The sequence below is a fragment of the Saccopteryx bilineata genome, chromosome 1 (genome assembly GCF_036850765.1).
Source record: "Saccopteryx bilineata isolate mSacBil1 chromosome 1, mSacBil1_pri_phased_curated, whole genome shotgun sequence".
Lineage (NCBI taxonomy): Eukaryota > Metazoa > Chordata > Mammalia > Chiroptera > Emballonuridae > Saccopteryx > Saccopteryx bilineata.
The window spans coordinates 131,594,618-131,605,536 of record NC_089490.1 but is presented as its reverse complement, the minus strand read 5'-3'; the positions used below and the strand labels follow the sequence as shown (position 1 = coordinate 131,605,536).

The window sequence follows — 10,919 nt, the reverse complement described above, 5'->3', positions numbered from 1 at the left end:
TTCTGCAATGCACTAGGATTCAGTCTCTGGGGGTTGGTGGAACATGGAAACAGCAGCTAAGGTGGGCATGGGGCTCATCCCTTCAAGTGGAAGAACCCACAGGACCCCAGCTAGAGTTGATGACATGCAGCTGTGTTCATGCCCCCTAGGGTTCCAAGGATGCTTTATATCAGAAGCAGAGAAACAATGAAGTTATTCTGGGGCTACACATGCTCCCTTAGCATGTTCTTGAAGCTAGTAAACACTGCAGGCCCACACAGAGAGAGCCCCAGACCCCAGGAGAGCGGAAGCTGTGGGGAGGATAAGCTACAGCCCAGGGCTCTGAGGAGAAAGCACAAAAGTGAGAGGTGGGTGGAGACTATCCTCCATCTGGGGGTGGGGGCGCAGTCCTTGGGTACAGACATATGCATTTGATACCAACTGAGCCTTCATGCATTCACCAATACTGATGAAAATGGCTCATATTTCCAGACCACGTACTACATGCTGGGCACTGTTCTAAATATTTTCAAATTATTGACCCATTCATTACTACAACTTCATAGAATAGAGCCGATTATCCTCATTTTAACTTTTCAGATTAGAAAACTGAGAATCAGAAGGTTAAGCAATTTGACTAATGTGTCTCTCCAGGAAGCAGGTAGCAGAGCCAGGTTCAAAGTCAGGCAGCGGTACCATGCCTCACTTCACCATCCTGCCTGACTCCAGGTTGGGCCAGATCTACCAAGTCTGAGGGCTGGGATTCTTATCCTGTTAACATGCAGTCAGTATGTGTGTTTGCATATCATGGACAGGAGTTTATTTAGTCCCCACAGACTTGTATGAGGCAGGCAGTGTTATAACCCCATTTAACGGGGGAAACTGAGGCTTAGCAAGTTTGCGGAATCTGCCCAGGTCACCCACAAAAGCATAATAGGGCCTGGATGTGACCCCAGTTCCTTCAAGTCTGGTCCATGACCCCAAACCACTTCTTGTCCTCTAGAGATGGTGCATTTGCTTTTCATTCACAACATCCTCTGTCACAGTGCAAACACTCTGCCTGAGGAGAGCACAGTTGGGGGGATTGAGTTTGGGTGGTGACCTGGACCCTGAAATGTGGCCTTTCATACTCCTCTTGTAGACCAGTCACTGGACTCTATGCTGGCTGGAATCTAGTTCACCCAACTTATCAGGAGCTTCTAGGCAGCCATCATAGCTCACAGAGCTTTATCCACACGCAGAAACCTGGGCAGAGCAAGCATATGACCCCCACTTTGTAAACCAGGAAGGAGGCAGCAAGAGACTGAGAGGTTTCCTCAAGGTCACAGGCTGAACTCGTACCCAGTTCTGCATTTAGCACATCCATGCTCAGCCCCCTAGAGCTGTCTGGTATCCCGGAGTGTGAGGGGATCAAGTGGGGCTCAGCACGGGCTGGGACTGGTACCGGCTAATGAAATGTAACAAAGATAGTAATGATGTTCCACTGAAGGTTTATTTTTAAAGAGCACAGCCCAGGAGGGGTGTCCATGGACTGTCTAGAGCTTTGTAAGAATCCAGCAGGACCCAAGCAAGTGTGGCCCAGGGTAGATGACAAGGGATTGCACATAGGTAATGTATCTCAGTGATTATAAGAACTAGTGGCCAGAGCTGGGTCTGATTCCCAAAGAAAATATGGGGCTTAAATCAGGCCAGCTCCCTCTTTCTAGCTGCCTACAGAGCAGGAGGTGGCAGGCTTGAGGGAGCCAATGCAGACTCAGGCAGGAGGGATAGAGCTGGCTTGAAGGATAGAGAGGCTGGAGGGCTACAGGGCAACAGTCACGGTGGAGAAAGCTCCAGCCAATCTTGTGTTGGTTGATCTTGGAGATGTGAGGGCTCACAGTCCTGCAGGAGGTATTGGAGAAGACAGCAGATGACAGGGAGCAGAGTAGAGCTGGAGCCCCCTGGGCTGTGTCAGTTGTGGACACCTAGGACCCTCCCATTTGAGCCTGTGGGACTGTCCACTGAGCTAACCCTCCTTGGTCCTGGAGATGAGTCCTTACCTGGATTAGCTGTTGTTTGGAGGGAGATATTTCTCTTATTGTTTCTGGTATGATCTCTAAATGTGGAATGTGAAATTCTGAGCCTAGAGGGTCCAGAGCTCAACTTCTTCCCCCAAGAGTGAGATCCTGTCAGAAAGATGGAAAGAGAAATATATATGAGACTCACCAATATCCTTTGAGCACCTGGATCCAGCCGAGCCTGAAGCCACTGGCTAGTCATTTGAGCCAACGAGTTCCCCATTTGCTTGACTTTTCCATCACTGGCATTAGAAAGTATTTTGACTAAAAGAATTCACTCAATCTCCAACTCCCCAGGAACTGGCTTTCTTTGGGGTGGGGACAGCTGTAAGTATGCTGGGCTGCAATTCCCTCCTTTGGGGGTTGAAAAGCTCAGGAGGCTGCAGCAGGGAGGGTAGGCCCCCTAGATGTTGGGCTGAGATCTCACCCACCTTGGGGGCCTTCAGGATGCTTTTGCTGACTTTTCAGAAGCATTATCCCTTTTTGTACCCACTTGGCCTGTGGTTTCCCACACACCCTCTTCTGTTTGCGAGGGAAGTAGAATCTGCAGGTGGGAGTAGGGTGCCAAGTTAGTATGTAAGGAAGGAGCAAAGTTATGTGTGAACCCCCACCCACTCCAACTCCCACTGTCCCACTCACATCACAGCATGCAGGTTACAGCTCCCGCTCACATCCTGGTACACATAACTCCGGGCATGCTGGAGCACATTCAGCCTAACGTGGGGGTGGTAAGCCAGGCAGCAGTCTTCAAAGACGCCTGCAATCACATGGCCACCCAGGCTCACTTTTCTATGTGTGCCTGTGCAGCTGCATGTGCCCTGGGTGTTCAAGCACAGACACCAATGTGGGCACCCGCAAACATAACATGACCGTCCCAGGCCCCAAGGAGGCTTAGGAACTGCCCAGGTAATAAGGAAGCCAATCTGCTCACCTTTGGCCCTTGATATGGGGGCAGCTGGCAAGAGTTGGAGAGAGCCTGAAGGCCTTGTCTGGGAAGGGCCCAGGACCTCAAATGAACGAGGAACCAAGGCCATTTTCACTGCTGCTCTGGGGCAGAGGGCAAGGAGGGCAGGTTCAATACTCTGAGGAGGGGCCAGAGCCACCACTTCTATCTGGGCCCCTCCTCCTAAAATGAGCAGGCTGGCCCACTGCTCCTTATGTCCTAGCTCCTGCTCCAGGCTGGCCTTTCCCCACCTAGGTCTATCTCAGGTACAAACTACACTCTGTCCCCATCAGAATGACCACTTCGAGTCACCTGAACAGAGACCAAGAGGTTTGGGTGAACAAAAGCATTTAGAGTTCCTACTCAGAACCAGAGTCGGGACAAACAGAGGAAAACTAGACCCACTGTTGTCATCGGGGATGTCCTGGAGATGGAAGTTGATCTATGCTGGGAGTGGGAAGCTCAAGGACCTTGAGGGGAGGTGCTCAGAGAGGAAGGTGCTGGTGCCAGAGGGTCTGGAAGCAGAGGAGGAATTGATACGAGAGATGGTACAGAGGCTTTCAGGGTTGTCTGGGATCTGTCTCTCCTGGTCCCTGGAGGAACCACACCTGAATCCCACCAGTGCACAGTGGGAGGGAGGGTTAAGGGGGAGGCCTCCAGTGCCCCAGAGGACAAGGAGCAGTTGAGTCAGATGGACCCTGGGCTACAGTATCTGGCAGGCAGTTTCTGGGGCTGGGGCCACTTTGTACCCTAGGATCAAAGGGCCAAGGCTTGGCCTGGCTGCTGCAATGGGCCTCTGATACCAGAACAATAGGAATGAAGCCCAGCCCCCTCTGGGGCAAAGGCTAAGGTCTCTGGGGGCTGGAAGAGGGCCTCAGACCCAGTGAGGAGTGGGTGAGGCAGGTGGGTAGGGCCATGGGACCTCACCCCTGCCCTGCTAGCTGCTGGGGTTCAGTAACCCTTTCCTGGGCCTACTGGGATGGAGGACACAGTGGTAAGGCTCATGCTTTAGAACTAGCTTTTAGTCACTAGTGTGTCTGTAAAGTCATGGTGCACTTTTGACCAGTCACAGGAAAGCAACAAAAGACGATAGAAATGTGAAATCTGCACCAAATAAAAGGAAAACTCTCCCAGTTTCATACCTATTCAGTGCAGTTCAATGTGGGCTCACACACAGATTTTTTTAGGGCTCCATAGGTAGCTATCCTGTATAGCCTCTACAGACTCGTCACTGACTGATGGCCTACCAGAACGGGTTTCTCCACCAAACTGCCAGTTTCCTTCAACTGCTTATCCCACCGAGTAATGTTATTCCTATGTGGTGGCACTTCATTATAAACGCGCCGATATTCACGTTGCACTTTGGTCATGGATTCAAATTTTGTGAGCCACAGAACACACTGAACTTTCTTCTGTACCGTCCACATCTCGACTGGCATGGCCATGGCTCCTCCGCTGTATACACGGTGTTAGGTCATTTATCTGCGCATGCATACATGCTGCCACATCATCCTACAGAAACTAGGAGGGTTTTCCTTTTATTTGGTACAGATTTCACATTTCTATCGTCTTTTGTTGCTTTCCTGTGACCGGTCAAAAGTGCACTTTACAAATACACTGCAAGCATCAGCCTCATGGATCTTCATGGCCCCTCTTTACAGTGGGAATTCAGAGCCCCACTTTGTAGATAAGGAATCTAGGGCCATAAGGGCTGAGTAATGACTCTCAGCCTGATCACACAGTTAGTCCGAGTTGGGGGAAGTCTGGATGGGGACCCCTTCCTACTAGTCTCTGGTGCTCTGCAGGGTCAGGTCACTGCAGTGTGTCATTGATGGTAAGGGGCTAGGCCACTGCTGGAAGCCACTCTCTGCTCCCTACATTCCTTGGGCCAACTGGAGCTCCTGCAGGGAAATCTTAGGTCATGGACTGTGGAGGAGGCATCACAGGAACCCTGCAGTTCCAAGGAGCTGCACAGATGTTAGGAGTTTCTGCATGCTTGGAGGCAGGTAGCCCTCAGAATTCCATGGAGATAGACTCAAGCTTTTGGAGGAGAAGATAGACAAATGGGGGAGGGGACAGAAAGATAGATGAGAAGAGGGGAAATCGGGGGGGGGGGGGTAGAAGGTAGGTAGAAGGTAGGCATGGCCCAAGACAGTACCTTGAGCTTGGATAGCAGGGGCCCAGATGTCCACAAAGCAGGTCACCAGGCAGGCCAGGAGCCACAAATTCATTGTGCAGGTTGGTGCTTCTGAACCTTGAGGAATAAGATGGGAGGTAGGCATTAGGAGGACCCCAAATGGACAGTAGCAGACACTGAGAACACCCCCCATCTCAAGCCAGGACCTTCTACAAGGGAGGCAGACAGTACAGGATGGGGACAAGTCATTCCTGAGAGACCAGCTGCTGGTCTCAGTTGTCGTGGTGGTGATGGGGCACTTACCAAAGCCTATGGTGTTTCTGGTGCCTCTGGTGTGTATGCCAAGCTCTCAGGCCCACTAGCTGACAGGCTTCCCCACTTTATAACACATGAAGCCCCACCCTGTCACCACCTGCCCTCCTCCACTACCTCCTCCTTCTCCTCCGGACCTGCACTCCCACTCCACTCTCCCTCCTGCCCCACCCTTCTCTCTTTTCCCTGTTTCTCTTTCTAGCTCCTCTATCCAAGGTCAGGGTATGCCTGGAGGAAGTTGGGGCCTACAGAGGACAAGAGGATCCAAATCAGTAAACAATGACTCCCTCAACTGTCTACTCAGATGTAAAACAGACAGGGGGTTGGCTCCCTTGGCAATAAGAGGCTAAAGAATAGATGCAGATGGACAGCCCAGACTTGAACGTTTTTTGTGTGTGTGTGTGACAGAGACAGTGAGAGAGACAGAGAGAGGGACAGACAGACAGGAAGGGAGAGAGATGAGAAGCATCAATTCTTCGTTGCAGCACCTTAGTTGTTCATTAATTACTTTCTCATGTGCCTTGATGGTGGGGGAGGGCTACAACAGAGCGAGTGACCTCTTGTTCAAACCAGTGACAATGGGCTTCAAGCCAGTGAACTTTGGGCTCAAGCCAGTGACCATGGGGTCATGCCTATGATCCCATGCTCAAGCCAGCGACCCTGCGTTCAAGCTGGTGAGCCTGTGTTCAAGCCAGATGAGCCCATGCTCAAACCAGCAACTTTAGGGTTTTGAACCTGGATCCTCTCAGTCCCAGTCAGATGCTCTATCCACTGTACCACCGCTTGGTTATGCCCAGCCTTGAACTTGACCAGACTAACTGAAGGTTGGCTACCCCATGATGCCCCTCATCTTCCTCCACCTTCCAAGGCCTCTCAGCCAGCACCCTGCTTTCTTTCTGAAGGGCCCTTTCTCTTCCTTTTCCTATTCCCTCTCCAGCCAAACACCTGGTTGGCTTCCTGTGGACAGGTCTCAAGTTGCCTAGAGCCCAGTGAAGAGGCTTCACCTCTGCTCCCCACTCCCAATCCACTTGTCTTTGTGGGGTCTTGACTTAATCTGGCTTTTCTCTCCTGCCACACAATGGTGTGATTTATGTCACAGAAATGTCCAGGTGCTGAGAACAGGCAAGTCTATAGTGGTTGTTGCCTGACCAGTGGTGGTGCGGTAGATACAGCGTCGACCCAAGGTCCCTAGTTTTAAACCCTGAGGTTGCCAGGTTGAGCAGGGGGTCGCTGGCCTGAGCGCAAAATCAATGACATGATCCCAGGGTAACTGACTTAAGGCCAAAAGTCCCTGGGTTGAGCAAGAGGTCACTGGCTCTGCTTGAGGCCCCCCCCCCTCAAGGCATATACAAGAAGCAATTAATGAATAACTAAAGTGAAGCAACTATGAGTTGACACTTCTCTCTTCCCCCCTTTCCTGTCTCTCTCTCAAAAAAAAATAAAAATAAAAATTATATATATAGTATATATACTATATCCGGACCTGTAGTGACACAGTAGATAAAGTGTCATCCTGGAATGCTGAGAGGTTGCTGGTTCGAAACCCTGGGCTTACCTGGTCCAAGCACATATGGGAGTTGATGCTTCCTGCTCCTCCCCCTGCCCTCTTCTCTCTATATCCCCCCCACCTCTCTAAAATGAATGAATAAAAATTTTTTAAAAAGTTGTTGCCATGAGCTGGGAGGAGGGGTGAATGAGAGGTGACTACAAAAATGTGTTTTGGGGATGTGGGGGTTCTGAAACTAGATAGCGGTGAGGATCAAGCGACTGAGTACAGTAAACACTGCAGAATTGTCCACTTGCTATGGGTGCAATGTATGTATGTGAATCTTCCTCAATATTATCTTGAGAATAATCTCAATAAAACTATTAACCACAACAAATAAATATTTTGGTTTTAGAATAAAAGTCAGAAGCCCCATGTAGCCACGCCAGAAGGAAACAAATCATCTAGTAACTCAGCAGGTGATTCTTTTCCTAGGTCCTGTGGCCCAGCCGGAACAGGTATACGAGGTGAGGATGGGGACAGGTAGGGGAAAGGGAGGGCTGCCGAAAACTCAACAGCTTTTAACTTTTAATTTTTCGTTTCCCGCATTCTTAGTTGTAGAACACACTCTGGGTATTGATGACAGCCTATACTCCTTTTTCATCTCTCCAGCTCCACGAGGAGCCCCTGATGGGGGTTGGAGGTTTCCTCGCTGCCCTACCCGCCGGCTGGGTGGAGCTTGGCGTTGTGGGCAGGACTTGATGGAAGGCGCTTGCCGTCGGGGCGGAGCGTTATGAATGGGGCTTAAACCGGGGGCGGAGCTTGCGGGCCTAGCCCCGTACCCCACTTGGCGATGGAGGACGCTGTGTGGGTGGGACTAGGCCCCGAAGCCGCTCCGCGTGGCTGCGGGCGTGGGGACGCGGCGTGGCGGGCCCGAGCCAGCCACCCGCCCACTGCCCCTACTTGCCCCTACGGTGGGCAGCGGCCAAGACGTGTAGTTACCCAGACTTAGCTGAGCGAGTTCCCCTCCCCGCCCGGTCCCTCGCGATTTGTTCAACTGCAACCTTAACAGGAGGGCACAGAGGCTGAGAACCAGAACGCAGAGCAGACAGGGATTTGCGCGTTCTTGCACTTGGCTCAGGAGTCAGGTGTCAGGGGTGGGAGGGAGACAAGATGCTTAGGTCGGCGAGGCCCTGCATGAAAACCCCAAGTTCTGACGACCACAGGGGCTGAGTGTGAGGAGGGCCACATATTCACGGTCAAGGCTGAACCCTGAGAGGGTAGGCCTTTTCTGTTCCTACAGCTTCTGGAGGCGTTAAGGATAATCTGCTTCCAGCAGAGAAAACCCTCTTCTCATCCTGCGCGAAATGAACGCAGCTGTGGGGACAAAAGCCTCCTCCTGCTTCCTGGTTACGAGCTCTGGCAATGGGGGCCGTTGGCAGTGGTCTCCATCCTGGAGCTGAGCCAAACTCAGAGACTGGCTACACCCCAGTGCCTGGAGGGCCAGGCAAAAGTTTTGTGGGCAGAGCCACAACTCGGCTCTGGAGGCACCCCTGTGGAAAAAGCTTCTCCAGCGTGAGAGATGGGCTCTAGAAGGGAAAATACCAACCACTCCCTTTGAAGTGCGCTCTTCTGCAGGCCTCCCTTTGAAGTGCGCTCTTCTGCAGGCTGAGTAATGACTCACTCTTATTTCTCTGCTTGAAGCCCCTCCCAGGTACTCAACTTTACAGAGGAGATAGAGGGCCAGGGAGGCCAAGTCTTTTGCTTCTTTTTGGCCAAGTAAATAAACTTTTCTTCTCTTTTTACTTATTCATTTTCGAGAGGAGAAAGAGAGAGAAGGGAGGAGGAGCAGGAAGCATCAACTCCCATATGTGCCTGGACCAGGCAAGCCCAGGGTTTTGAACCGGTGACCTCAGTGTTCCAGGTCAATACTTCATCACTGAGCCACCTCAGGTCAGGCTCAACTTTTCTTATATACTGTAAAGGAAAGGGGGACAGTCCCCTCCCTAATGGAGGAGGGCCATTGAGCAAAGGTCTGAGGGGTCATCAAGAAAAACATTGGGGAAGTATCACTGGCTGAAGTGGGAGGTCTTTCTGCTGTTGATTTTGCATGTCAGATCCCCGTTAACCCCAGGTGCTGCTCCTGAACCTCCGGTGCCTCAAGGTCCCATCAGCTCAGATGACCTCTGAGAGAAGCAGCAAGGGGCCCTACTCTCCCTTCCTCCCCATTATCATGCATCTCTTGTGGAGACAGGTGTTCTGTCTGCTGGGCCTGGACTCCTGTTACGCCCAGCTGCCTCTTGCTCTGGTCTAGATGCACAATGGTTGCCAAGCAACTGGAGGAAGAGAGGTGAGGGGGAAAGGGATGCATTGCTAGCTTCTGGCCTTTCAGGGACTTAGTTTTCAGATTGTCCCTGTGTTCCCAATGTGATTGGCCCTGGTCCCTCCTGCAAGGCCAGCTTTGAAGGGCTTACCTCCCAAGGTTGACCAGCCACCTCTGTGTTCCAAGAGTCGGCCGCACTGATTGCAAGGGTGGGAAGACTCAGGCTTGGCTCTGGTCATGGCCTTGGCCTCAGTTCTTGTGCTTCTCCTTCTTTTACTGTATTTGTTGGGGCTGGGCCAGGCTGCCGGCTGGGCTAGGGGTGGCTTGAGAAGGGGTGGTGGTGAGCCCTGAGGAAAGGGTCCCATCTGGTTCCAAGACCTCTTTGCAGCTGCAAGCTCCATTCACCTCTTCCACACAGGTTTTCAGGGTGCCTCTTACAGACCAGCCCTGAGGCATCAGAGAACCAAATATATCCCAGACATAAAACATGACAAGGATGTCACTAGTCTAACAGGACCTCTGTGTTGGGACCACTTGTTATCTCATTCATCCAGCACTGAGCGAGCACTTTCTATATGCCAGGCCCTGGGCTGGGTGCTGGGTCAAACATTGAAAAAGATAGGTGGTCCCAGTGTAGAGCAGACAAGACAAGCAGCAAAAGGCAAAGCAAGATGCTATGAGGTCAGGATCACTGCCCCTAATTCTGAGTGATAGGAAGACTCTGGGGTTGAGCTGTGTTCCTTTGAGGAGAATGGCTTGACATAACAATAACCCTAGAGGTTTAATATTTATACCCATTTTTCAGGAAAAAAAAACAATCAACTGAGGCCCAGAGAGGTTAAACCTGACCAAGTAAACAGGGTCCAGATTCCAAGCTTAGGTCTGACTCCATTCCAAATATACATACTATTGAGTGCTGTACTAAACATGTCTTGAAAAAAAATTAATAATGTATTTTATTTAACCCTATCCATAAAATATAGGCCCTTGCTAGCTGGCTCAATGGTAGAGCATTAGCCCAGTGTGTGGATATCCCAGGTTCAATTCCCTGTCAGGGCACACAGGAATAGCTCTGTGGAGCCTCCACCTCAGGTGCTAAAAATAGCTCAGTTGATTCTAGCATTGGTCCCAGATGGGGGTTGCCAAGTGGATCCTGGTCAGGGCACATACAGGAGTCTGTCTCTCTATCTCCCTCCTCTCACTTGGGAAAATAAAAGAAAACACACACACACATACACACAGAAAAATAAAAAGAAGAAGGCATCCCTGAGGGGCTCTATCTTTAGCAAACCACAGTTGCCTTCAAAAAAATGGTTGGGATTGCTTGACCTCTTAAAGGGATGAGGTTAGGGAAGTTGCCAAGGGAAACTCATGTTCCAGTTGATCTTCATTAGCAACATATCTTATATACTGTATACCTTTCTCACCATGATGTGTGGGATAAAGTGTGCTCTTTCTCAAAAAAAAAAAAATGCTCATCACCTTTCTTCTCTCACTACCTATTATCTATCTTCTTTTCCCTGTTTCCACAGCCACTCACTTTGGCAATGAATAAATGCCAAGAACAGTGCCCAAATCTCACCAGCTAAAAGAAACCCAGCATCTCTGATCCCTTCTTGCCTTACTCACCCACCCCACCCTGCCCCATCCCTTCACCCCCTACTCCTGAACCCCTGCATGGC

General features: G+C 50.9%; 1 protein-coding gene across 2 annotated transcripts in view; it reads right to left on the bottom strand.

Moving 5' to 3' along the window:
- Nucleotides 1–1,452: 1,452 nt before the first annotated feature.
- CCL25 (C-C motif chemokine ligand 25) overlaps nucleotides 1,453–10,919 on the bottom strand; it is a 50,030-nt gene continuing 40,563 nt past the window's right edge. Inside the window, exons 1-6 of one of the 2 annotated variants that reach the window (XM_066266639.1) lie at nucleotides 5,420–5,563; nucleotides 5,138–5,233; nucleotides 2,676–2,793; nucleotides 2,468–2,580; nucleotides 2,019–2,144; nucleotides 1,453–1,860 (exon numbers count right to left, since the gene is read on the bottom strand). In XM_066266639.1, the coding sequence (XP_066122736.1) occupies nucleotides 1,853–1,860; nucleotides 2,019–2,144; nucleotides 2,468–2,580; nucleotides 2,676–2,793; nucleotides 5,138–5,210 (438 nt within the window). In that variant the 5' untranslated portion in view covers nucleotides 5,211–5,233; nucleotides 5,420–5,563 and the 3' untranslated portion in view covers nucleotides 1,453–1,852. Of the gene's footprint in view, nucleotides 1,861–2,018; nucleotides 2,145–2,467; nucleotides 2,581–2,675; nucleotides 2,794–5,137; nucleotides 5,234–5,419; nucleotides 5,564–10,919 lie in introns of those variants that run through there. The other variant, XM_066266630.1, reaches the window with a different exon arrangement.